The sequence below is a fragment of the Aulonocara sp. 'chitande type north' Nkhata Bay genome, linkage group LG6, assembly GCF_057382095.1.
Source record: "Aulonocara sp. 'chitande type north' Nkhata Bay isolate Kocher_YH1m ecotype deep benthic linkage group LG6, A_spYH_male_GT1.1, whole genome shotgun sequence".
NCBI classification, from domain to species: domain Eukaryota; kingdom Metazoa; phylum Chordata; class Actinopteri; order Cichliformes; family Cichlidae; genus Aulonocara; species Aulonocara sp. 'chitande type north' Nkhata Bay.
Window position 1 is genome coordinate 7,820,456 of NC_141349.1, and position 26,145 is coordinate 7,846,600.

At 39.6% G+C, this 26,145-nt stretch overlaps 2 protein-coding genes across 2 annotated transcripts in view; one reads left to right on the plus strand and one right to left on the minus strand.

Moving 5' to 3' along the window:
* Window positions 1-3,040: 3,040 nt before the first annotated feature.
* On the plus strand, window positions 3,041-13,347 carry LOC147327186 (B-cell receptor CD22-like; the record flags this gene model as incomplete). The annotated part of the gene is made up of 11 exons (XM_086297369.1): window positions 3,041-3,407; window positions 3,504-3,737; window positions 3,921-4,181; window positions 7,384-7,644; window positions 7,941-8,201; window positions 8,474-8,758; window positions 9,124-9,214; window positions 9,305-9,365; window positions 9,771-9,812; window positions 11,671-11,849; window positions 12,077-13,347. Coding segments are annotated over 11 exons (2,106 nt in total), but the record flags the coding sequence as incomplete, so codon positions are not given.
* Window positions 13,348-15,392: 2,045 nt separating this feature from the next.
* Window positions 15,393-26,145, minus strand: part of LOC147327187 (venom factor-like) — a 35,692-nt gene continuing 24,939 nt past the window's right edge. Inside the window, exons 30-44 of the mRNA XM_086294809.1 lie at window positions 25,578-25,691; window positions 25,342-25,492; window positions 24,579-24,742; window positions 24,317-24,469; window positions 24,103-24,162; window positions 23,881-23,971; window positions 21,027-21,078; window positions 20,613-20,700; window positions 20,109-20,198; window positions 19,848-19,953; window positions 19,508-19,597; window positions 19,330-19,413; window positions 18,616-18,696; window positions 18,288-18,435; window positions 15,393-18,134 (exon numbers count right to left, since the gene is read on the minus strand). Coding sequence (XP_086150935.1) covers window positions 17,990-18,134; window positions 18,288-18,435; window positions 18,616-18,696; window positions 19,330-19,413; window positions 19,508-19,597; window positions 19,848-19,953; window positions 20,109-20,198; window positions 20,613-20,700; window positions 21,027-21,078; window positions 23,881-23,971; window positions 24,103-24,162; window positions 24,317-24,469; window positions 24,579-24,742; window positions 25,342-25,492; window positions 25,578-25,691 — 1,617 coding nt within the window. The 3' untranslated portion in view covers window positions 15,393-17,989. The remainder of the gene's footprint in view (window positions 18,135-18,287; window positions 18,436-18,615; window positions 18,697-19,329; window positions 19,414-19,507; window positions 19,598-19,847; window positions 19,954-20,108; window positions 20,199-20,612; window positions 20,701-21,026; window positions 21,079-23,880; window positions 23,972-24,102; window positions 24,163-24,316; window positions 24,470-24,578; window positions 24,743-25,341; window positions 25,493-25,577; window positions 25,692-26,145) is intronic.

Consider the following 26,145-nt stretch of genomic DNA (forward strand, 5'->3'; position numbering starts at 1 on the left):
AAATAAGGAGGAAGATGAGAGGGTGTCATTTTTTAACACTTCACTTCTGTATCTTAAAGACTGGGATGAGTCGACTTCTGCTTTACAGAAAGGACTGTCAGTTATCTACTTGCATTTTAACGGCTCACACAGAGCAATGAGAGGCGCAGCTATGAGTGTAATAACAGCAGTCAGTGGATTTGTTCTCCTCACTGTGACAGGTTGGTCTGCTGTGAGTAATTCTACTTTGAGTAACCAAATGTGACAGAAAATATAATTCAGACACTGATTTGTTTTCAGGTGAATGTATTTTTCTTCCATCTGTAAAATGATGCTGTGTGAAACATCGTCTGTCCTTACAGCTCTGCAGCTCCAGCCTTCTGTCTCCATTCTTGAATGTTTTTCTTTGCACTGTTAACACTCAGCAGTTCAGAGTTTTCCAGTCTAATCATTTTATCTGCGTTTTATTCCAGTGCCATAAATCTGGACACTAATGATGTTTGGGTGAAAGACCCAATAATTTAGTCTAATTATTATAAATCATCTGTCATCTTAGATTCACAGAATCTATTTGTTGTGTTTAAGTGGATTTCCTCAGGATGAACATGGCCGACGTTTATCAGTGTGAACTGTTTGTTCCTCTTTTTGTTTTCATGCTGACAAAACCCAGACTATCAGTCTCATTTCACCTCTTTCCTTTTTTCTTTCTCTACATAAAGACCAAATTGTAAAGTCATGGCTGCCATTGACTAAGTGATAGTGACACTACAGCCACTTCAAGCTGCTCTGTAAAATGAACGAGTCATTTAACGTTTAACAAAACTTTATCTGTGAAATGGAAGTTTTTAGCTCGTTACACAGAAAAGCCAACATGTAACGTCCCCATATGAGAACATGTCTCTGTGTCTGTGTTTGTGTCCTTCTTTGTGGTTCTGCTGAAGTGTCTCTATGTGTCAGTGTGTCTCTTGTTATATAAGTGTGTTTGGGTGTAATTTATCCTAGAAGTTCCTTGTGTAAGAAATTGTTAATTCCATAGACTACATTTTTATTTTTTATTCTTTACCCTTTAAATCAGAATGAGGTCCAACTACTTTTATCTGTTTTATTTATTTATTATTTTACTTTCTTTTTAAAATCCTGTCCTGTTCTCCTATGTTTTCCATTTTATTTCTGTTTATTGTGTTTCATTTTGGTCAGCAGTGGATGTTTTAAGTGTGTGCTAGAACTCAATTTGACTAAACTACCAAAATACTCCATTAGGCTTATTTTGGGTCTAACCACTGCTCTTCAGTAGTGCTTAGAGTACTACAGTAGTGATTAGTGCCTTCCTGTTTTGGAGTGTTTCTGAGTTAATAATTGATTATCTACCCTTTAATAACAAAAACTCTGATACTGACTGTGTAAGAATCTATATCATTGCAGTGACGGGCATGTCACTGCAACCCCCTCTGGCTTTTGCTCCACGGCTGCGGGGTGACCCTTGGGCTCTCCTCAGCTCTTTCATGGACAGTGGCACAGTTGTCCCTCCAGTTAATGTCCCATTAAAAGAGCCATAAATGTAATAAAAAGAGTACTTTAGGACCATGGTTGCCTCGATTTTTATTTCTTTCTTCTTCTTTGTGGTTCCGTTCGTCGCCACTCTGCCCGTGTAACCAGTATGTAAGAAAAATAACAAAAGATGGCCAATTTTAGAAACTTAAGGAATGATAGGAGCCAAGAGGATGGGTAACCACAAGGAAAACACAACCACAAGATGTTGAAACTGCATCTCGTTGTATTAAAATATTGTAAGCTGTATTACAACCAACAACAGTAGCGAATACAGCGTGCGTGCACGAATACCAAAAAAATATAATAAAGTAAAATGAATTCAGACCTGGGTCTTTTCAATGTCAGTGTTGTCCAGTTCAGGCCTGTTGGGTGATCTGGGCACTTTACTGGTGTGAAACCAGTCCAACAATCAACGTATGTTTTGCACATTTTGTTCTGCCACAATCGGACTGCAAGATTCAGTTCCATATGAGCTGTGCCTCACCATCCATCGCAATGGAAGATCATCATTCTTCTGTTGATTTCCAGAAGGTCTGTGGAAGTTCTCTGTGGACTCTGTTTCTTGATATCCATCACAAAAAACAGGTTTCCAGATGTAGCAGCTGACCGAACAGACCTCAGGCTTCAGCCGCTATCCAGCCTGAATAGCAACAACATTCCTTTAGCATTGTAGGTACACCTTTAGCGGGTGTAGCGCTAAGCAGCTTTACCAGTGTAAACAGACAGGAAACAGCTAAAGGCGGGACAACAAATCCGATTGGTTAAAAATGAAATCGTCCATCAAGGTCAGAAAATAATGATCATTAAACACAACAGAATATATAACAAAACAAAAAGTAACAAGGCTTTCAACCCAACAATAACTTACTTTTATACAAGTTTATACAATTATTCAAAATTTAGTTGTGCTTTATTTTTTTTTTGTTTCTTTTTCTGATTTTGAAGATTTTAGACTGAAATACATTAAACTACATGAGCAATAATTCCAACAAAGGTTTCTACTCTTATGTGTTTGTTACTGTTACACGTGCTTCTCCTCTCCCATGTCCTCTCCTGTCTCCATCATCAGTGCTAACCATCTCCATGCTGCCTTCACTCTCATACGATGGCTGAAATATGTTTAAATTAATTTCAAGCTCATCTTACCTTGTGCACAGAGCAACAGTGGGTCAATGCAGTCAACTCTAGCAGCCTGTAACTTCTACACATTTACCTTTATCATCAGCAAATCATTTTTCATTATAGTTTGTTTTATTCTAACATTAAGTGAGAGTCTAATTATCTGTCCAAATGACAACAGTAACTGCAGGTTCTCATTACACTCGGTCTACAAAGCAGCTGCTCTCACTCAGTTCCTGCCGTCTAATGTGAAGATCAGATGAATCTTTAGCTGAAAATAAAAACCTGCAAACTTTGTTTTCCATGACATGAAGCTGAAAATGTAGCCTACAGAAAAATACTAATCCAAATGAGTCTGTTTAATTTTTGTTAATCTAACTTTATTTTTTGTTATGATGTGCTCTGTGTTACAGTCGTTCTGGGTCAGTATGGCTGGGGAGTGACTTACACTTCTACTCAGATCTGTGCTGTAAAAGGATCCACAGTGGGGATACGCTGCACCTTCACATACCCATCGACTATAAATGGAATAAGAGTTGACAAAAAATTCTGGTTCATCAGAGACGAAAATAAGGAACCTGTGGACCTGAAAACAGAGTCAGAGTACAGAGATCGTGTTCAGTATGAAGACAACAACTGCACTCTGAGAATCACAGACCTGAGAGAGAGCGACTCAGCCGAGTACAAGTTCAGATTCATAACAAACGATCCAAGAGGGAAATATTCTGGTGTACCTGGAGTCACTTTGACAGTCACAGGTAAAATAATTTTCAGTGGAAGTAACTTTAAACATTTATAAGCTTTGCAGTATGTTGAGAGTTTGTTTTAATATAATATCTGTTGTTTGCTCCCAGGTCCACAGCTCCAGGTACATGTGAGGAGATCAACAGTAAACTCTTATTCTAACTGGACAGAGCTGACATGTCACAACAACTGTCAGCTACCTGATCAATCTTCCTACATCTGGTACAGGAATGGACACAAACTTTCATCAGACGAACAATATTTACACCTCAACACATTTGATTCTGCAGACAGTTTTCACTGTGCTGTGAAAGGATATGAGCAATTCCCTTCTCCAACAGTGTGTGAGTTCACTACTTTTTGTTTCATTAAGAGAATTATATTTAATTTTTCTTTATTTACGTGAATGTGTCTGTATGTTAGTTTTAGTCAGAGGCCTTTCTTTTGGGAGGTTTACAATGTTTTCTTTTTAGAATATAAATTTCTAAAATTTGGTTTTGTTGTGATTCTTATGTTTCCTCCTCCAGATGCTCCAAAGCTTCCCTCTGTGTCAGTGAGTCCCTCTGCTGAGATAGTGGAGGGCAGTTCAGTGAATCTGACCTGTAGCAGTGATGCTAACCCAGCACCTAGTTACACCTGGTACAAGGAGGATGTCATCAACCCTCTCAGTTACCAAAACCAACATGTTTTCAGCTCCATCCTGCCCTCTGACTCTGGAAAGTATTACTGTACAGCTGATAATGACCTGGGACAAAAGAGATCTGAAAGCAGAACTATTGATGTGAAATGTGAGTAAAATACATTTATAAGCTGTAAAGACTTTTTGAAGAGCTGTGAGACTGCTGCAGGAATATGGAAAAACTTGAATTACATATCACGAAGACCATGTTTGCAGTTTTTAGAAATACTGTTATTCTTTTTATTTTCAATGGTTGAGTGTGTGAGCTGAACTATTTTTATGCATTCAAATAGAAAAAAAAACAGAATTCCATGATTAGAAAATGTCATAAACAAATTTTACATGTTTTCTATTCATAATAGAACATAAAAAAATATCAGCTGAGAAAATGTACGATTTAAAGAGTACAAGTAAAGTATTTGTTCATTCTGAGTTTCATGACAGTAACACAAGTCCAAAAATTTGGATGGGGCCAACAAAAGGCTGGAAAACTAAGAGTTACTAAAAACATCTGGAGGAACATGTTGCATCAAGTTAACTGGTAACAGTCTCGCAACATGTTTGGGTATAAAAATAAAATCCGAGAGACGCAGTTTCTCAGAAATAAAGACGGGCAAAGGTTCTTCAATCTGTAAAAACCTGTGACTACAAATTGTGGGAATTTTACAAAATTATCGTCCACGATTTTATGTTTTAAGACTCTGGATATCTGACAAACTACATTACATGATACCATCAAATATTGAGCGAATCTAGAGAAATCTGTGTGCATAAGTTGCATTGACTGAGATGAATATTGGATGCCTGTGATATTCAGACCCTCAAAAAGGTAAAAGTGTCTCTGCTCCAGATCTTTTGAAAATGTGCTGCTGTCACTGAATTCAAAATATGCTTATTAGTTTGCAGAGTTTGGCTAACCTTAGCAGCACAGACAGAAGTTGGTTTCTTCCAAGCTAGCATCCACTCCTTTATGCCGAATGAGACTGCCTTTGCCAGTGGGCTGTCATTTGCTTCCTTTCCTGGTTCTCCTTTACATCCTTCCTTCTTTTTGGATGCTCAGTCATCGGTCAAGAGTGCAGCCCAGGTTACTGGCCAGTGGGCTCTTCATCTTTGAACAAGTAACTGCCATTATATATTAATACAATAAGAAGACCACAGACTAGAGTTTAAGGTGACTAGCAAGGGCAGCAATATTTCTAGTTGGTCATATCACTAATAAAAAAAAAGTGTGTAGGGTATGAATGCTGGGTATTCCATCCAGCCTAATGCAGAAATTAGTCAGCTTTATGCTTTTGAAAATTGGAGGACAAATGGCAGGATATGTTTTATAATCTAAGATACAGTGGCTTGCAAAAGTATTCGGCCCCCTTGAACTTTCCCACATTTTGTCACATTACAGCCACAAACATGAATCAATTTTATTGGAATTCCACGTGAAAGACCAACAAAGTGGTGTACACGTGAGAAGTGGAACGAAAATCATACATGATTCCAAACATTTTTTACAAATAAATAATTGCAAAGTGGGGTGTGCGTAATTATTCAGCCCCCTGAGTCAATACTTTGTAGAACCACCTTTTGCTGCAATTACAGCTGCCAGTCTTTTAGGGTTTGTCTCTACCAGCTTTGCACATCTAGAGACTGAAATCCTTGCCCATTCTTCTTTGCAAAACAGCTCCAGCTCAGTCAGATTAGATGGACAGCGTTTGTGAACAGCAGTTTTCAGATCTTGCCACAGATTCTTGATTGGATTTAGATCTGGACTTTGACTGGGCCATTCTAACACATGGATATGTTTTGTTTTAACCCACTCCATTGTTGCCCTGGCTTTATGTTTAGGGTCGTTGTCATGCTGGAAGGTGAACCTCCGCCTCAGTCTCAAGTCTTTTGCAGATTCCAAGAGGTTTTCTTCCAAGGTTGCCCTGTGTTTGGCTCCATCCATCTTCCCATCAACTCTGACCAGCTTCCCTGTCCCTGCTGAAGAGAAGCACCCCCAGAGCATGATGCTGCCACCACCATATTTGACAGTGGGGATGGTGTGTTCAGAGTGATGTGCAGTGTTAGTTTTCCGCCACACATAGCGTTTTGCATTTTGGCCAAAAAGTTCCATTTTGGTGTCATCTGACCAGAGCACCTTCTTCCACATGTTTGCTGTGTCCCCCGCATGGCTTGTGCCAAACTGCAAACGGGACTTCTTATGGTTTTCTGTTAACAATGGCTTTCTTCTTGCCACTCTTCCATAAAGGCCAACTTTGTGCAATGCACGACTAATAGTTGTCCTATGGACAGATTCCCCCACCTGAGCTGTAGATCTCTGCAGCTCGTCCAGAGTCACCATGGGCCTCTTGGCTGCATTTCTGATCAGCGTTCTCCTTGTTCGGCCTGTGAGTTTAGGTGGACGGCCTTGTCTTGGTAGGTTTACAGTTTTGCCATACTCCTTCCATTTCTGAATGATCGCTTGAACAGTGCTCCGTGGGATGTTCAAGGCTTGGGAAATCTTTTTGTAGCCTAAGCCTGCTTTAAATTTCTCAGTAACTTTATCCCTTCATGGTGTTGTTGCTCCTAATATTCTCTTAGACAACCTCTGTTGCTGCACTCAGACCAAAGGGGGCTGAATAATTACGCACACCCCACTTTGCAGTTATTTCTTTGTAAAAAACGTTTGGAATCATGTATGATTTTCGTTCCACTTCTCACGTGTACACCACTTTGTGTTGGTCTTTCATGTGGAATTCCAATAAAATTGATCCATGTTTGTGGCTATAATGTGACAAAATGTGGGAAAGTTCAAGGGGGCCGAATACTTTTGCAAGCCACTGTATATGAACACATGTAAGAACCGTTACAAATGTCTACATCGAAATCTCAGTAAATAGTGATATATAGTTTGATCCGATCATTTCCACTTTCAAAAGTGTGTTCATACAAATATTTGAGACATTTCTTTAAATAACAGACTGCTTTATCCAACTGAGAACATCAACTGCAGCTTCTCATTACACACAAAGCAATTCTTCAAAGCAAAGCGGTTTCATTGAGATTCCTCTAATATTGAAATCAAACAAGTTTTTAGCTGAAGAAAAACCTGCAGACAGTTTTAACTGTGCTGTGAAAGGATAAGAGCTTTTCCATTCTAACAGTGTGTGAGTTCACTTCTCTTACTCCTTTACTCCTCAATAAAGCTGATTTGTTTCGTTTTGGGAAGTTTACAATGTTTTCCTTTTAGAATATAAGCTATTAATATTTGAAAATTTGGTTCTAACTATATATTGTATATATTGTAATTACATATTGTATGTTTCCTCCTCCAGATGCTCCAAAGCTTCCCTCTGTGTCAGTGAGTCCCTCTGCTGAGATAGTGGAGGGCAGTTCAGTGAATCTGACCTGTAGCAGTGATGCTAACCCAGCAGCTAACTACACCTGGTACAAGGAGGATGTCATCAACCCTCTCAGGTACCAAAAACAACATGTTTTCAGCTCCATCCTGCCCTCTGACTCTGGAAAGTATTACTGTACAGCTGATAATGACCTGGGACAAAAGAGATCTGAAAGCAGAAACATTGATGTGAAATGTGAGTAAAATAAATATATTTTTTAAGTACATTGTCTTAGTTTAACATGTGGTATGTTTTCTGTGTTCTGATGATTTGCAAAACAATATATTGTATTTGTATTTTATTTATATTTTACACAATTTTGTCACACTTTTTTGGACTAAAGGTTATTTAGGATTTTTTTTTGTTCTGTGAATGTCTTTTAATAAATATAACACATCAATGTACTCTTTTACGTATGTAACTTAGTTTTTTCATTAACAGTGTGTGTGTAAGACACTGATAATTTACATTAAACTCTTATATATTAACAGATGCTCCAAAGCTTCCCTCTGTGTCAGTGAGTCCCTCTGCTGAGATAGTGGAGGGCAGTTCAGTGAATCTGACCTGTAGCAGTGATGCTAACCCAGCAGCTAACTACACCTGGTACAAGGAGGATGTCATCAACCCTCTCAGGTACCAAAAACAACATGTTTTCAGCTCCATCCTGCCCTCTGACTCTGGAAAGTATTACTGTACAGCTGATAATGACCTGGGACAAAAGAGATCTGAAAGCAGAAACATTGATGTGAAATGTGAGTAAAATAAATATATTTTTTAAGTACATTGTCTTAGTTTAACATGTGGTATGTTTTCTGTGTTCTGATGATTTGCAAAACAATATATTGTATTTGTATTTTATTTATATTTTACACAATTTTGTCACACTTTTTTGGACTAAAGGTTATTTAGGATTTTTTTTTGTTCTGTGAATGTCTTTTAATAAATATAACACATCAATGTACTCTTTTACGTATGTAACTTAGTTTTTTCATTAACAGTGTGTGTGTAAGACACTGATAATTTACATTAAACTCTTATATATTAACAGATGCTCCAAAGCTTCCCTCTGTGTCAGTGAGTCCCTCTGCTGAGATAGTGGAGGGCAGTTCAGTGACTCTGACCTGTAGCAGTGATGCTAACCCAGCAGCTAACTACACCTGGTACAAGGAGGATGAAGACTCACCTAAAGCATCAGGACACAACTTCACCATCAGCAACATCAGACCTGAGCACAGTGGGAGTTATTACTGTGTGGCCCACAACAGCAGAGGACGTCATAATGTCACCTTACAGCTGACTGTCAGGGAAGGTACATTTTTTATTTCACTTACTCATTTGCTCATAGATGTCATAACCCACTATATACAATAATGTGTGTGGTAGTAATGAGCAGCTCATGGCATTGTTTATAATCAGTGCATGGACACACTAAACAATAATAGCAAACTATTCACAATCACTCGGAGTTTAACTTATACAAATCTATTAATATGGTGAGATAACAATAATGCTCACAAAACAAACAAACAAATCAAGCAGTCCATCAATTACAACTTAAAAACCAGCAACATTTATATAGAAGAGAAAACAAAGCAAGGATTATTGTCTGTAATCCGTAATCTGGCTGCATATAAATACATGTTTTTATTTTTTATATTTGTTTTTAAATCACAGATTTCCCGCAGGCGGCAAAACTAGCTGTCACTGGAATAACTCTTGTGGTTTTCCTAGTTATTATATGCCTCTTGGTCTTTTTCCTGCTTGCGTGAGTATCTGCTGCACATTAAAAATCACCTTTGTTGGTGCTCAGATTGCTTACTTTTAATTAAGTTTTTCATTCCTCCCCCTGACCTAGAAAAAAGAAGCCCTCAGCATTATTTCCTGTGCCTGGAAACAGACGGGACAACAACAACAAGGTGAGCATTTAATAACTGAGTGTGAAATCCTGTGAAACTGCATTCTGGTTAAAATTCAATTTGAACAGTCAAAGTGAAGTTTAAAATTCCAAAACACCTGCAGAAGAAAAGAGTTGAGCCACCCCAATTAGACTCATCCTTAACAATGTTTTTGATAAACTCAAATGTGGCTGTAGTTCTCACAATATTCTCTGTAAATCAGAGTTTTCTGCTAAAAATGTCATGAGCAACTGAGACATTAATAATGTCCATTCAGGTGACATCACGACTGATAAACCACCCAGTGGTATCAGACCCCCTGCTGTCTGTGGCCATAGACGCACACTGATTTAAAACTAGCTTGGAATCTCTGGATGTCTAATCTAGCTGGCTCCATAACATTTCCTTGAACATTTTCTTGAACAGGTTTCCTGCACATCTCCAAGTCAGCACACAGGGAAGACAGAGGTAAGACTGAAAACCAGATCTGAACTGCAAAAGAACTTTATACTGAGAGTCAGGGTTGTTGAGGGGGAGCTCTGGGCAACGTTACTTATCTTACTTTAAATATGAGTATGAGTATGCTTACAGTGGGGCAAAAAAGTATTTAGTCAGCCACCGATTGTGCAAGTTCCCCCACCTAAAATGATGACAGAGGTCAGTAATTTGCACCAGAGGTACACTTCAACTGTGAGAGACAGAATGTGAAAAAAAAATCCATGAATTCACATGGTAGGATTTGTAAAGAATTTATTCGTAAATTAGGGTGGAAAATAAGTATTTGGTCACCTCAAACATGGAAAATCTCTGGCTCTCACAGACCTGTAACGTCTTCTGTAAGAAGCTTTTCTGTCCCCCACTCGTTACCTGTATGAATGGCACCTGTTTGAACTCATCATCTGTATAAAAGACACCTGTCCACAGCCTCAAACAGTCAGACTCCAAACTCCGCCATGGCCAAGACCAAAGAGCTTTCGAAGGACACCAGGAAAAGTATTGTAGACCTGCACCAGACTGGGAAGAGTGAATCTACAATAGGCAACCAGCTTGGTGTGAAAAAATCAACTGTGGGAGCAATCATCAGAAAATGGAAGACATACAAGACCACTGATAATCTCCCTCGATCTGGGGCTCCACGCAAGAGCTCATCCCATGGGGTCAAAATGATCATGAGAACGGTGAGCAAAGATCCCAGAACCACACGGGGGGACCTGGTGAATGACCTGCAGAGAGCTGGGACCAAAGTAACAAAGGTCACCATCAGTAACACACTACAACGGCAGGGAATCAAATCCCGCAGTGCCAGACGTGTTCCGCTGCTGAAGCCAGTGCATGTCCAGGCCCGTCTGAAGTTTGCCAGAGAGCACATGGATGATACAGCAGAGGATTGGGAGAATGTCATGTGGTCAGATGAAACCAAAGTAGAACTTTTTGGTATAAACTCAACTCGTCGTGTTTGGAGGAAGAAGAATACTGAGTTGCATCCCAAGAACACCATACCTACTGTGAAGCATGGGGGTGGAAACATCATGCTATGGGGCTGTTTTCCTGCCAAGGGGACAGGACGACTGATCCGTGTTAAGGACAGAATGAATGGGGCCATGTATCGTGAGATTTTGAGCCAAAACCTCCTTCCATCAGTGAGAACTTTGAAGATGAAACGAGGCTGGGTCTTCCAACATGACAATGATCCAAAACACACCGCCCGGGCAACAAAGGAGTGGCTCCGTAAGAAGCATTTGAAAGTCCTGGAGTGGCCTAGCCAGTCTCCAGACCTCAACCCCATAGAAAATCTGTGGCGGGAGTTGAAAGTCCGTGTTGCTCGGCGACAGCCCCAAAACATCACTGCTCTCGGGAAGATCTGCATGGAGGAATGGGCCAAAATACCAGCTACTGTGTGTGCAAACCTGGTAAAGACCTATAGTACACGTTTGACCTCTGTTATTGCCAACAAAGGTTATGTTACAAAGTATTGAGTTGTATTTTTGTTGTTGACCAAATACTTATTTTCCACCCTGATTTACGAATAAATTCTTTACAAATCCTACCATGTGGATTCATGGATTTTTTTTTTCACATTCTGTCTCTCACAGTTGAAGTGTACCTCTGGTGCAAATTACTGACCTCTGTCATCATTTTAGGTGGGGGAACTTGCACAATCGGTGGCTGACTAAATACTTTTTTGCCCCACTGTATTTATCCCTAAGTTGGTCAATCTTTATAACATGAATATTTATAAACATAAATAAGTAAAATGACTGTAAGTAGAGCAAATGAAGGAAATCAGCCAAAGTTCAACAGGTTTCTGAACTCTGTGTTTTTTCAGTCTCCACCCAGTCACTCAGAGGAAGATGAAGAGCTTAACTATGCTAGTGTCCGATTCTCAACGAACCAGACTGATCCCATTTATTACAACATCCGATCAGCTGGATCCCGCAGACAAAAGGTGAAAGAGGAGGATGAGCATGTAGAGTACGCTGCAGTCAACTTCAGTCCTGCCCTGAGGTAACCAGCACTATAGATGCATGCATCCATGTAAGGAAATCCAAGAACGTAACATTTACAGTGGGAAAAACATTTCATCCAACTGACTTCATAGCCTGAGGGTAACCGCTGTGGACTTTAGTGATTCTCTGACCGACCTGGCCTGCTGCTTTATACACTAGAAACATGAACTTGGGCACACATATTACAGCACGCCTCCTTCATCCATCCTATTTTTTTTTCTCCAGAACTGTACACCAGGACAGTGAGGAGGATCCGTCTGAATTGTACAGCACAGTCAAGAAAATCTGATAAAAGCAAAAGGAAGCCGAACTGTGGACCATTCTTTAATTGTCAGTTCCTAATAGAGCTACTGGACAGTAGATATGATTCTACAATATAATTTTGGTCAGGCGTTCATTGTCCCCTGAGGGTAACTGCTGTGGACTTGATTGTCTGATTTCATCTGAAGTTTTGTACTACACCTCTAGTTTTAACTTCAACTGATATTTCTTCAAAAGAGTGTCCAGATGTTTGGGGAGTAGAGGTTATTTTGTCATTTTCTTTGAAACTACTTGTTCAACACTGGAAAAAACAACAAGTCCATTCAAGATTTTTCAGGTTCTTAAAGTTTGGTACAAATATGCAGGTTATCTGTTGCTGTCTATTGCCAAGATTTAGTGCAAACCTTCATGTCCACCTTCTGATCCACCATCAGGCAAAAAATTCATCTCATACGTTTGTTGGAAGTCATGTATACTTGACTAAAATGTATATTTCTTTTAGTTTCATGAGACATAGGAAATGTTTTTGCACTGCAGCACTGTATGTAATAGCTAATACATGGTAAGCTTGTATTTATTAATATTATTAATATTATTGTTGTTGTAATACATCAGTATGCTGAGTTAAAGAGCACCGAGTTATTGGAAAAGAACATGCGTCCTGTTTCCACTCCATAGTAGTACAGAATAATATTTTACACATTTTCCACGATTCACTTTAGTTCTGTCTGTTTTATATTTTGTCTGCATCATTCCTGCTCTCAGTTGTTTAATTGTAATTTGCTTAAAGTAAAACCATCATTATTTAAAAGAACTCTTCTGTTTCCTGTTGTTAACTCTGATGGTGGTTTTGAATGTTGTTTTAAATGCATTCTTTTCACACTGATTGTTTATAACATGCTTTACAAATAGAATAATCTTTACATCTGAGTTCCCGAGTTCATGTTTTTGTGTCAGATATTTCTGTTTCAAAGCATTTCTTGTGTTATTTCTTGTATTATATTGTAACCATGTGCCTTTGTGTGCTCATGTTAGTTTTTACTTCATCTGTTAGCTTTTGTATTTTGTATATGGTGGTGCAGTGGTTAGCACTGTGTACTCTGGCTTCCTCCTACAGTCTAAACCATAGGCCGAGAGGCAGGGTACACCCTGAACAGGTCACCAGCAGGGCTAATACAGAGAGATAAACAACCACACAGCTAAAAAACCCATCTTTTTAAACTTGCTTTTAGTTGATTTTTATTTTTAGGTTTTAGCTTCTGTGAAGCACTTTGTGATTTTTATCTTGAAAGGTGCTATATAAATAAAGTTTTACTTACTTTTTACTTACTAAACACATGCAGTAAGCGGGGTTATGGTGATTTGAAATTGCTCCTAGGTGTGAATGGTTGTTTATCTCTCTGTATTAGCCCTGCTGGTGACCTGTTCAGGGTGTACCCTGCCTCTCGGCCTATGGTAGCTGGTATAGGTTTTAGTCCCCTTGTGACCCTGATAAGGGTAAGAGGATGGATGGATGTTAGTTTTCTGTCATTGTTGTTGACCGTCCTGAATAGTTTGTTGCTGAATACTCAGCTCCATCAGATCATCACTTACCCCAGTACTTCCTTGCCACCCTGTTTCTTAATTTGTCGTCATTTTTCATTTCTTATCTTCCATGTCTAGAGGTTGTTTTTGTGTCTGTGACTTAGGTTTTTTTTCTTTCTTTTTCTTTTGTTCATTGTTCTGCTGCATGATCACCAGTACGTGACCACTTCCTGGATTTGACTAAAGGTTTGGAACCACACCTGTTCAAGTAGATGGAACAGTAGATAAATAAGAAGTCGGGGGAAGTCTAATGTCAAACCCATGTGTTATGCAAATGAATAACAGATAGATTTCAGTACACCTATTAGTAATGCAGCACATTGTTAAAGGGCATAGGGCCAAGTATAGAGTCACAGATTCATTTTTTCTAGTTGTGAAACTATGTAAATACAAATCTAACAAGACGTTTCCTGTACAAAAAGGGCAGGAAAAGAAATGTTATGAAGCTTGCATCTCTTACCAAGTTGCCTTTTACTGGCACGTTGTTTATTCTGCAGAGAGGTAAAGAGGAAGGATTTAGCAACATCTTAATCTCTTTGAGTGTTTGAAGTGATTAATCATTTGTTCACTGTTTACTTTTAACTTCTTGTATTGTCACTAAAATCACAGAGAAAGCAGCTGTAAGTCTGACAGCAGCAGAGAGTGGATGTATTGTTCTTGTCCTCTTAGTGTCCCGTCAGTCCATCCATATTTACACTGAAGAGCACTTAGCCTTGTTATTCACAGCTGGTTTAATGTAGATTACAAAAATGAACCAGCCCCGTTCTATGATGACTGCTGAGCAGGTGTGTGTCTGTGCATTACTGCCTCGTTCATGTATCATTACAGATTATGTTTAATCAAATATTTCATTCAAACTGTTTATATATATCTGTGTGTGTGTGTGTGTGTGTGTGTGTGTGTGTGTGTGTGTGTGTGTGTGTGTGTGTGTGTGTGTGTGTTCACATGATGTGATGGCTCCTGACAGCAATCACAAATACAAATAAAAATGCAATCAGGTACATCCCACAGTGGATTTAGTTCTTGTATTATGAAGATAAAAGTATTAAAATAAGCGTCGGTGGAGAGTTTTCTACAGTCGCTGGTTTTACTGCAGGCCTGTGCATGTTATCATGTCTGTGGTCTTATTGAAAATTGCACAAACAAGTTACAAATCACTTCCTGTTGCTCTGCATGCATCACTTTTCTTCTTTCACCACAACGAACATGACATGTTTCTAAGTCACACATCAAGCATGTCTCATTACTATCTTGTTAATCTTCCCTTTCACTCTTGTTGTTATTCATCTGTCACAAATTACTCCACCCGGCCTGCACTCACTTCTTCATCTCTATTGGGCAGTGTTCATTTCATGGCTGACCCCAGGTGTTCATATTCATCCACCTTCACTATTGCTTTTGTGATTCTTGCACGTTCACCTTTCTACCCGTCTCCCTCTCATTTATACATGTATTTTGTCTTGTCTCCACTGACTTTGATTCCTTTTCTCAAACCACCAGCATTAGGGCAGGGATAGCTCAGTAGGTAGAATGGTCGTCCCTGTGATCGGAAAGTTGGGGGTTCGAATCCACTGAGCGGCTACCCTGAGGTACACCTGAGCAAGGTACCATCCCTACACACTGCTTATTGGCTGCCCACGGCTCCACTGAGTGACTGGGTCAAATGCAGAGAAAGTAATAATTCAAGCTGGTCCACTCGTTTCTCATGTGTTTATTTTCTATGTCATTAAAGATGTTTGCCGTACAAACATTCCACCGTTGAAAAAGAAAAGTTGGACCAGTACTCAACTTTGATCTCTCAAAGGACTTTTTACATTTTAAGTCTTATTCACACACACACACACACACACACACACACACACACACACACACACACACACACACACACACACACACATCTTCATTACACTGCACTTGCTTGTCCTTTAAGATAAATTGATCTTAATCTGTGTTAAACAGCGAGACAACTTTAGAGGTGAAAATAACATCATTCATGCGGTTATCTACCAAGTCAGAGCCAACAAGAAGAGCACTGAATCAAGAAATCATATAAATAGAATCTGTCAGACAAAGTGAAGTAGGCTACAAGATCAAAGAAGGTCAGAAACCATCTAAAGAAATTCAAGGACAGATTTAAAATACAATCATTCATATCTATCGGTTTGTTAAGCTTTACAAAGCCTAGGGCTTTGGGACTCAAGTGAACCACAGAGAAAACCATTATCTACACACAGAGGAAACTGGGAAGAGTGGTGAAACTTCCCAGGAGTTGCAGGCTAAAATGACTTCATGAGTGCACTGACTACTCATCCAGGAGATCATGAAAGAACCCAGAGAAACATCTGAAGAACTCCAGACATCATTTTTGACCAGGACATGTCCTTCAACGCACATATTAAACAAATATGTAAGACTGCGGTCTTCCATTTGCGCAACATCTCTAAAGTTAGAAATATCCTGTCTCAGAGTGACACTGAAAAACTAGTTCATGCATTTATTACTTCCAGGCTGGACGACTGCAAATCATTATTATCAGGATGTCCTAAAAACTCACTGAAAAGCCTTCAGCTAATCCAAAATGCTGCAGCAAGAGTCCTGACAGGGACTAGAAAGAGAGAGCAGATTTCTCCTGTTTTGGCTTCCCTTCATTGGCTTCCTGTTAAATCCAGAATTGAATTCAAAATCGTGCTCCTCACATACAAGGTCTTAAATAATCAGGCCCCATCTTATCTTAATGACCTTGTAGTACCATATCACCCTATTAGAGCACTTCACTCTCGCTCTGCAGGCCTACTTGTTGTTCCTAGAGTATTTAAAAGTAGAATGGGAGGCAGAGCCTTCAGTTTTCAGGCCCCTCTTCTGTGGAACCAGCTTCCAGTTTGGATTCGGGAGAGAGACACTATCTCTACTTTCAAGATTAGGCTTAAAACTTTCCTTTTTGCTAAAGCATATAGTTAGGGCAGGACCAGGTGACCCTGAATCCTCCCTTAGTTATGCTGCAATAGACGTAGGCTGCCGGGGATTCCCATGATGCATTGAGTTTTTCCTTTCCAGTCACCTTTCTCACTCACTATGTATTAACAGACCTCTCTGCATTCAATCATATCTGTTATTAACCTCTGTCTCTCTTCCACAACATGTCTTTATCCTGTCTTTCTTCGCAGCAGATGGCCCCGCCCCTCCCTGAGCCTGGTTCTGCCGGAGATTTCTTCCTGTTAAAAGGGAGTTTTTCCTTCCCACTGTCGCCAAAGTGCTTGCTCATAGGGGGTCATATGATTGTTGGGTTTTTCTCTGTATCTATGAAGCACCTTGAGGCGACTTTTGTTGTGATTTGGCGCTATATAAATAAAATTGAATTGAATTGAATTTTCCTCTGTTATGGTCAGATTTCGTGGTTCAACAATAAGAACGAGACTGAACAAAAATGGCATCCATGGCAGAGATCCAATAAGAAAACCACTGCCACAATAACTTGTCTCACATTTGCCACAAAACATCTGACTCCAGGGAAAATATTGTGTGGACTGACGAGACAAAAGTTAAACTTTTTGGAAGGTTTGAATCCTGTTACATCTGGTGTCAAATTAAAAGCATGTTATAAATCAACATCATAAAAACAGTCAAACATGGTGGTGTTAGTGTGACGGTCTGGGCTGCTCTGCTGCTTCAGCTTTCTACCAGAAAATCCAGCCATCATTTTGTGCCTGAAAACACAAGCTAAGTTTGGTCATGTAGCAATGACCCACAGCAGACCAGAAAGTGATGGCATAATGAAAGTCCAGACCTAAAGCCAATTAATATGCTTTGGATTGGACTTATTGGCCATTCATGATCGTAAAAACTTCCAGTGTGGCTAAATTAAACAATTCTGCAAAGAAGGGTAAGCAAAAGAATTCCTCCACAGTAATGTGAAAAACAGTTTATGGGGTTTTCAAATAGGGTCAGGTAGGTTTGAATAGCCTTTTACCCCTTAATAAAAAGATAATTTAAAAAAATGCATTTTATAATTACGTGTATTTTCTTTGTCCAGCATAAAAATTAAGTTGATCTCAAACATGTAAGTGTGACAAATATTCAAAACAAAGAATAATTACACATCTCTCTCTGCGGTTTATACTTCTTCATTCTTGTTCAAAGTTATGGTAACTGGCAAGACTCTCACTTCCCTTTTCACAGAGAAAACTAAATATAGATTGAAAGAATTTATCAGGAGTCCACAGTAAGTTGAGCATACAAAATGATTTCCTTTTTTTTTTTGCCACAAAATTGTGTGCGACAGCTGCCCTGACACCTCTACAGCCTGCAGGCGTTGACCGACAGTTCGTTGGCAGTGTCGCTTAGACTCCTGCATTTGGCTTGCAGGCTGGGATGGCTGGAGCACTCTGCGGGTGAAGGCCAGCGCTCCACCCAGGTGTCCTTCCCCAACACGTAGATGAACCTGACACACAAAATGAAAAAAGAAAGAAAGACAGATGGCAAGTTAACAAGTAAGAGCACCCAAGTGTCTCATAGTAAACTTGTCCTGTCATAGTTCCGTATTTGAATCAACACAAAATTATTTGTAAGCATTTATTTTTCCTGTTCGGCTCACTTGTTGGTTTCAGTATCAACATTCCACTGGTCGTCCTTGGGGCCAATGATGAGGTATTGGGAGCCCTGCTTCAAGTCTAGTCCATCTCTGCAACCTCCGTGAGACATGAAGATCCTCGTCTGACCCGCTCCAACTCCACCCTCCAGACCTGAGTGGGAGAAGAACAAATATAATAAGCCTTCATTTGTCTTTGAGTTACAAGAATGCACAAGCAGCACTTCATAAATGGGGTCACCAAATAATGAAAAAGTTAACTGGACCACATCATTCCTCCATTGCTCACACTGAAAAGACTGAGAGGTGAAAGCCAGTCACTACTAGGACTCACCCAGTTTGATAACTTGTGTGATCTCCATCTCATATTTGTCGTAGTAACTCTGGATGACATTCAGCACCTTCACCTGGAAAACTAAAACACAGTAGCAACCAAACCTGAGCATCATGAGCAAATTACTGTAAAATTAATCGGACTCTTAAATGGGTGAGGCACTGTTTCCATAAATTAATAGTAACTGTTTCCACGACAAAATAATAATAGCATTACTAACAAAAGGGGGAGGTGACAGTTTCCCACCCTTTTCCAGTAAGATACTAAACTGAAATTCTGTATGATGCCCTGGGGAGTTGCTATATGAGCGATTCATGGTCCACATGGTAAATGAGAGAAAAATAAAGCAGGAGAGCAATAGTGCCATCAGCTAAACTTTCTTTACAATGTTTTAAATATTACAGTTTCTGTGAATGCTCACATTATGCTTCCATTTATTACTCAAACAACATATTATTTGTTCCTACTCTAACAGCTGATTCGCTGCAGGGCTTATGTCATTGTTACTGCTTGAATAAGGGCATTTAATGTGGCTTCTTTTATTTCTATAAATATTAAAATCTTAATTTCTTCATCTAGCGGCAGTTTTGACAACGTACATCTGAATATTTTTAAATCATTTGAATGGCAGTCAGCCAATGAACATGCAAAAGTGTAAGCCTCCAGTGTGCAGGCATGCATGTTGAAGGCGCCGGAGTGTAAAAGCACATGTACCATGGTGTAAGCTCTTGCAGGCAAACGTCTCTCTTTCTTTGCTGGGGAAGTTTTCACTGTCCGCTTTGGAGATGCAGCAGTCACCTGGAGGTTTTGAAACCACGGGAGGTCAAATGTGCAGAGGTGGAAAAAAAATACACGCATCCTTTAATGCATTGTTGCAAATCCCATACTTTACCCTGTGTGCAGCGGCAGACGTTGTTTCTGCAGATCTGGCTGAGCTGCTCCTTGTTCTCACGGGGGGTGTAAGTACGACTGCAGCGGCGGTCTGTGACAAAGTGAGAGGGGAGAAATCTAAAAGCTTTAATGTTATTATTATTATTATTTATTTATCTTGGTTTTATGCGAAATATAAGGACGCAGTACAACTTGGCCACTTGGTTGGCTGCTCTTAGCCATGCAACATATGGTCACCTGCTCATCCCAGTGAGCTAAACTGCCGTTCCTTTTATAAGTATTTCTTATAATACTGTATCGCAGAATCTCTGATTTTTATGTCTACAGCTGTATTTCCCAACCTGGGTTGTAATACTCGTAAACAGTCACTGAGGATGGCTGCAGGAGGCCAACTTTGAAGGTCTGCTGGAGTCTGAATATTAGGATCTCAGGCTCTTTGTGAGAAACCTACAAAGAGAAACAATGCAGAGCAGGGGGAATGTTATAAGACATACTTCTTAAAAATGGTACATAAAACTGACTTAAACTGGACAGATTTTAACTCCTCATACTCTTTCTTCCTGTAATCCAATAAATGAGACAGTGGTCTACAGCACAGTTACCTTAAACAGGTGGATGATCAGGGATCCCCTGTCACTCAGGTTATCTACTATCTGGAAGTTGTTGATGTAATGATCCACTGAGTTGGACAACTAGAGACAAACATGTTCAGAATTTATTAGTTCAATTTAAACAGAAATAAAATGCTGCCGTGTAGAAAACATTCTATAGAATTGTATTTAAAGTGTAAATTCACAATGCAATGCTGTATTTATTACCGAAATATGTTAAACCCATTACAGCCTTAGGTGATGCAGGGGTCAAACAAGTGAGCTGAGGTGTGCTTTTTGGTGTGATACTGATAAATTACAGTAAAGAAAACTAAGCTTGCAGCTTAACTTTTTCACAACACGCACAGAAAAAAGTTTGAATAAAACAAAATAAAATAGATGTAAAATAAATTCAGGTTTACTCTGTGTAAGAAAGCTAAAACTAAACTTGGATCATTTCTTAGCCATGAAAGCTTTGTTTCAGATTTTTGAAGCACTGGCCTAGAGGCTGATTACCATCTCCAGGTCTGAGTTTTCTGGGGTGAAGCCAGTGGGCAAACTGATGTCAAGAACCACCATCCTGACGTCTCTGGGTCCTAAAGCCCTGCGAAAGAAAAGCAGAAAGCACTGGCAAAGGATATGAAATCTAAATCTGAAAGGACCCAAATGATCTGATTAACCTCATGAGAAATGTGAGCAGCTGTTCTGAATCGCTGGATCAATAACTCACATTCAGTGGACCAAATGTTCAAAGAAAATTTATTACGGTCAGACAGACTCACATTTGGCAGTTTTTGTTTAAAAATGTGGTCGTCCCATATTAAAAAGTTGACTGTTTTTGCTGTTTGCTACACTTTGTATGAAGTAAAAGATATAAAAATACACTTTTTTTTCTTATTCTCTAAAATTTAGCAAGTAATTGTATCTTACCTCACTTTGATGGTGATCTGATAGGACTTTTCTACATCTGCTGGAGGCTTTTCTGTTATGAGATGGAGGAAAAGTGTTATTAAATATGTAATCCATAAAGCTTGCTGAAGATACTTGGTGTGTATATGTATTGATAGTTTTTTTATGTATATGTTTGTCATATTGCAGTTGCTGTCTTTTCTACTGTTTTTAAAAAAAAAAAATCAGATGTTTGATTTCACACTACATGCCGTTCATGATTGAAACCTCCCATTTACTAGCACACTGGCTTTTACCTCCCAAGGTAGGGTTTGTGTCCCCTCCAGGTCTTGAACTGGGGATCTTTCATATAAGATAAGATAAGATAGAACTTTATTAATCCCTCGGGTGGGTTCCTCTGGGAAATTCGACTTCCAAAAAAAGCACAGCAACGACCGAAGAAAGTAGAAAGTTTTAAAATTATTTTTTAAAAAGCCACATAAATGGTCCTCCTTGGGGCCTATGATGTTTGTATTAATGTACATACATCAGTATTTTAAATGGTATTTCAGCCATTCCCAAAATTAAGAATAGAGAGATTTTCAAAAATCTTCTCCAGCCCACGTACACCTTAAAATCAAACTCTGACCACACACCAGCCTGAGAGGAGTTTCCTTCTTTGTTTTTATGTGAAACCTCGATCTGTTGATGACTGACTGTTTAAAGCTGATTCTCCAGTAACAGCTCTCTTTTCCCACCTAAAAGCTACTGTACAATTTGAATTCTTTCTGTACCAGTAATGACATATATAACATACACTCCAGATTCCATTAAAACATTAAACAAATAACATGTTTGTGTTACGGCAGGCTTGTAGTTTACAGTTATTTAAGAAAAGTTAAATTTGTATCTTTTGAACTAAGTCCTGTTTTATCTTATTTCAAAATATCAAGGAAATGAAACGTGCTGAAATGTGTTTCATCATTGTTTGACCCTTTCATTGACATGAAATTATCGCCACATGTCAGTAACATCCCAACACACCAACTGACATGTATTTAATGCCTCAAACAAAATTCTTTGTTGGTGATGAGAGCTTCAAGATGCCTCCCGAATGGACACGCTAGTCACATGCAGTGGTCAGGTGTGATTTGTTTCATTTTTCCACACAAACAGTCTTCAAATCCTGAGGTCTCTGTGGGCTCCTTCTCTGAACTCGTTCAGTAGATTTCTCAGCTGGATTCAGGTCAGGTGATTGGCTGAGAAACCAGCTGAGAGTTTCCTTGGCTGTGTTTGGGACGATTGCCTTGCTGAAACATCCACCCTCGTTTCATCATCATAATCCTGGTGGAGGGCTGCAGATTTTTATCAACAGTGTTATAGTACATGTTTCTGTAACATATTGGTCTAATGTTAGCTGTATAATTCATCTCATTGTTTGTTGTGTGAAGTTGGCACTGGTTTCGTGTGATTTTATGTGTCACATTTGCTGTGAGCCAATGGCTGTGATGGGGTTGGATTAATTGAAGGCCCACACTACAAACACTGCTGTGATATTTTGTCTCTGAGGTATGTTATATGGCCAGAACTAAGATGACTTGATTTAAATATGTTGATGGTGGATAGTGTGCTGCTCTGTGAATTGTATAATGAAGATGGGGTGATATTGTGTGTCTCTGTGCAGGCCAGGACCTACTATATGCCACAGCCTAAAGGCAGAGTTGGGTTGCTGAGGTTGGAGTAATTACCAGCCTTCTACTTACAGGGTGGGTCTTGAAGGACAACTACTAATCCCAGTTAAGTAGTTGGCATGTAAAGTGCAACTGACTTGTGCCATCGCAGGCTCGCGCCTTCAACTGGTGTGTTTTATACCTTTAGCAAGCGGGGCGCTGGACTGTGTATCTCTTCATTTTTTTGATCATTGTACTAATAAATTATGTCAGAATTGTATTAGTTGTCATCTTTTGCCCACAGCTGAGACAGCTGGTCAGACCTAGAATATGTCTGTGTTCGATTTCCATTCATCCTTCCTGAAATTACATGAAGTGTGCCAGTGCCGTATGCAGAAAAACAGCCCACACCATGATGTTCCCAATTCCAAGCTTCATTGTTGGTATGGTGCTTTTGGTGCTTTCTTTTTCCTCTGAAAATATGCAGTGCCCTTTGACCTCGTAACATTGTGTGTATTATGGTGTCAAAGGTCAGTTTTGACCACACTATAGTCTCCCAGTATATCACAGGCTTGTCTAAATGCTGTTCAGCAACTTTGAATTCAACATGCTTTTTCTTCAGAAATTGAGTGTTGCATGGTGAGTGTTCATGCAGGCCATGGTGGTTGACCGATTTTCTTTTTTCTGTAGGTCTCTGTAAGTCCTCCTTGGCTTTTAGACAACTCTTCTGAATACTTTTCACTCCTCTGTCTGAAATCTTGCAGGGAAGATCTGGTCCTGGCCGGTTTGTTGTGAAGTGGTGACTGCATTCTTCAGTAGTTTAGAAACTCTTCTGTGACCAATGCCATCAGTATGTTTTCCAACAATAAGGTTGTGACAGCCTCATATTGTTTTAACCCATCATGAGATGTTTCTTGTGTGACACCTTGGTAACGAGACACCTTTTTATAGACCATCAGCCAGGACTGAACCAGCTGATATTAATTTGCAATAAGTGGCATGATTAGTTCCTAATTACTAACAGATTTCAGCTGGTGCCTTTTAGTACCTCCACTTTTTGTTCAGTATTTTTCCCCTGTGTCATTTCTCATTATAACGCGTAACATCATTTGATTTCTTTGCATGTGTAGATGTCAATTGCACCTTTAGAGATACATTTAGTTAAATTGGTGACACATTCAACACTTATTTTATCTGCTGTATTTGAGACATATAAATGGAGTTACCCTGGGACTCTTCAACAGCAACACTGAGCTCAAAGTGCTGGCAGGGCATTTTCTCATCCACCTCATGCAGCTGGTTATAATGGGTCACAACCTTGGGTCAAATTTCAGGAAGAGAAATCGATCAGTCAAAAACGATTGTACAGCCAAATATAGGTACTGTCCTACTATTTAATTTAATTATCTCTAATGAGTTTTATTAATAATCATTCAGTGCATTTATACCTCAAGTATTCCCTGTCCGTTTCCTTGAGCTCTGACTTCCAAATCAAGGTTAGCAGGCAACTGTGCAACAAAAGCACCGCAGAAGAAGAAAAATATTGGATAATGATGTTATTACACTCAGTGATGTTCTTAAATCCCAAATCATCACAGTTCAAAGTTACGAAACTCCGCTACAAGCCTGGATTCTGTTTATATTTCTTTTAATGTCTCTCACCTTGGATGAGCGAGCGCCATAGGCTGTCCTTGGGTCAAAATGGTAGCGGATGTCTCTGCGTCCAGTGATCCTGATGTCTACATTCAGACTGAGGTCATCAGGAGGTCTCTTGATCATATACTCTGACAATGCCTGAAGCACCACCATGGTGGACTGGAAGAGTAGAGAACGAAAAAACCTAACTGGCAGCCTTCTGACAATTAAATCTGGCATGAAATATAATATCAACAAGTGAAATAAATCTAAATATCCTTTAACTGACCTGAGTAGAGCCAAAGCCGCCTCCTCTTCTTCGCTGGCTGTTCAGCCATTTAAAGGCTGCTGCTGCTTCCTCCATGTGACCCAACTTAATAAGAGCCAGCAGGGCATAGCCGGTCGCCTCCAAGGTGAAGAAGTGGTTTTCCCTGTCAGGCCAGTGGCTGCCACCTGCAGCAGCGACAGAATTAGAGGGATGTTTTACACTTATCCTCAGTGGCTTTTTGATACTATTTGAATGCCGGCTTTAAGAGCACACAGCTTTAGTCCGTACAGCAAAAGTGCAGTGATTAGGGCTATGTCATACCATACTGTCTGCCATAACATCAGTACAAACTTTTACGTGATTGAAAAATAGTGTTATATGACAATATCAACGATATAGCAAGTAAACAGAATCCTGCTAGTAGACAGAAATTAGTTAAATTCAAATATATTGTATTTTATTTATGTAGCACTAAACCACAACAGTTCCTTTAAGGTGTGTTTCATTTTCAGGTGAATACCTTATAATAATACACAGAAAACAGCCAGATGACTCCCTAGGAGTGATTTGGCGACAGTGGGAAGGAAAACTCCCTTTTAACAGGCAGAAACCTCCAGCAGAACCAGGCTTTTTGTTTTACTGATGCTTTGCATGATGATAAACCAGGACTTTAAGCAAGTTTTAGTTGCTTAAGGTACATTTACTCTGGTAACTCAAATGAAAACAAGAAAACAAAACAAATCAAATTAAAAAACAGAACTATAATCATTCTGATTGAGGATACCTCGGGCTGCAGCTTCGAGTAACGGTTGATGAACATTGTGAGGTGCCCCCACAAGAGCCAGAGCATAAGAGGTGATGGCCACGGTGTACGGTCTCCTCCCATTTCTAGTCAGTGCATTGGTCAAGTACTGTGTCGTCTTACCCATGGCATTCTATACCACATGAGTGGGTAGATGATGGGTTAGTATAATTACAATTACAACAAGTGTTAAAGAGACATTGCTGCTTGTAACTTACCTCCATCTCCAAACCAGGAATGACGCAGGTGATCCCTGCCTGCTTGGCCTCAGCTAGTGCGATGTGGACAAAGGCGGTAAGTGTTATCTCTGGGTCATCGCCACGGAGACCGCCCTAGAGGCGATGAGAGGGAGAAGGGCTTTATCGCAGTTATCAAAGATTTTGGGCAGAAAGCACCTAAAGTAAATTTCCTGGTTCCTTTATAGCACTTTTCTTTCCTACTGAGCACTCAAGGAGCTTAGACAACATTACCCAAAGAACTTCTATCTAATATTTGTCGATGATATAATCTAACAGTGATGATCCGATGAACGCATCAGAGGAACTCAGTATCTTTCCGAAGGATACTGTGCAAATTGCATGCAGACTGGAACAGTCCACCAACAACCATTCAGTTAGTACGGGACCTGCTCTACCTTCTGAACTAGAAACTTTTTAAGGGGTTATTCAGTATTTGAGACCTTCATCATCTCTTTCTCCCATGCCTTGTAATTTTGTATTACAGTTTTTTACAGACGCTAGGACACATTTCTCAATACTTAGGTCACGTTTGCAAAACTCCTCACAC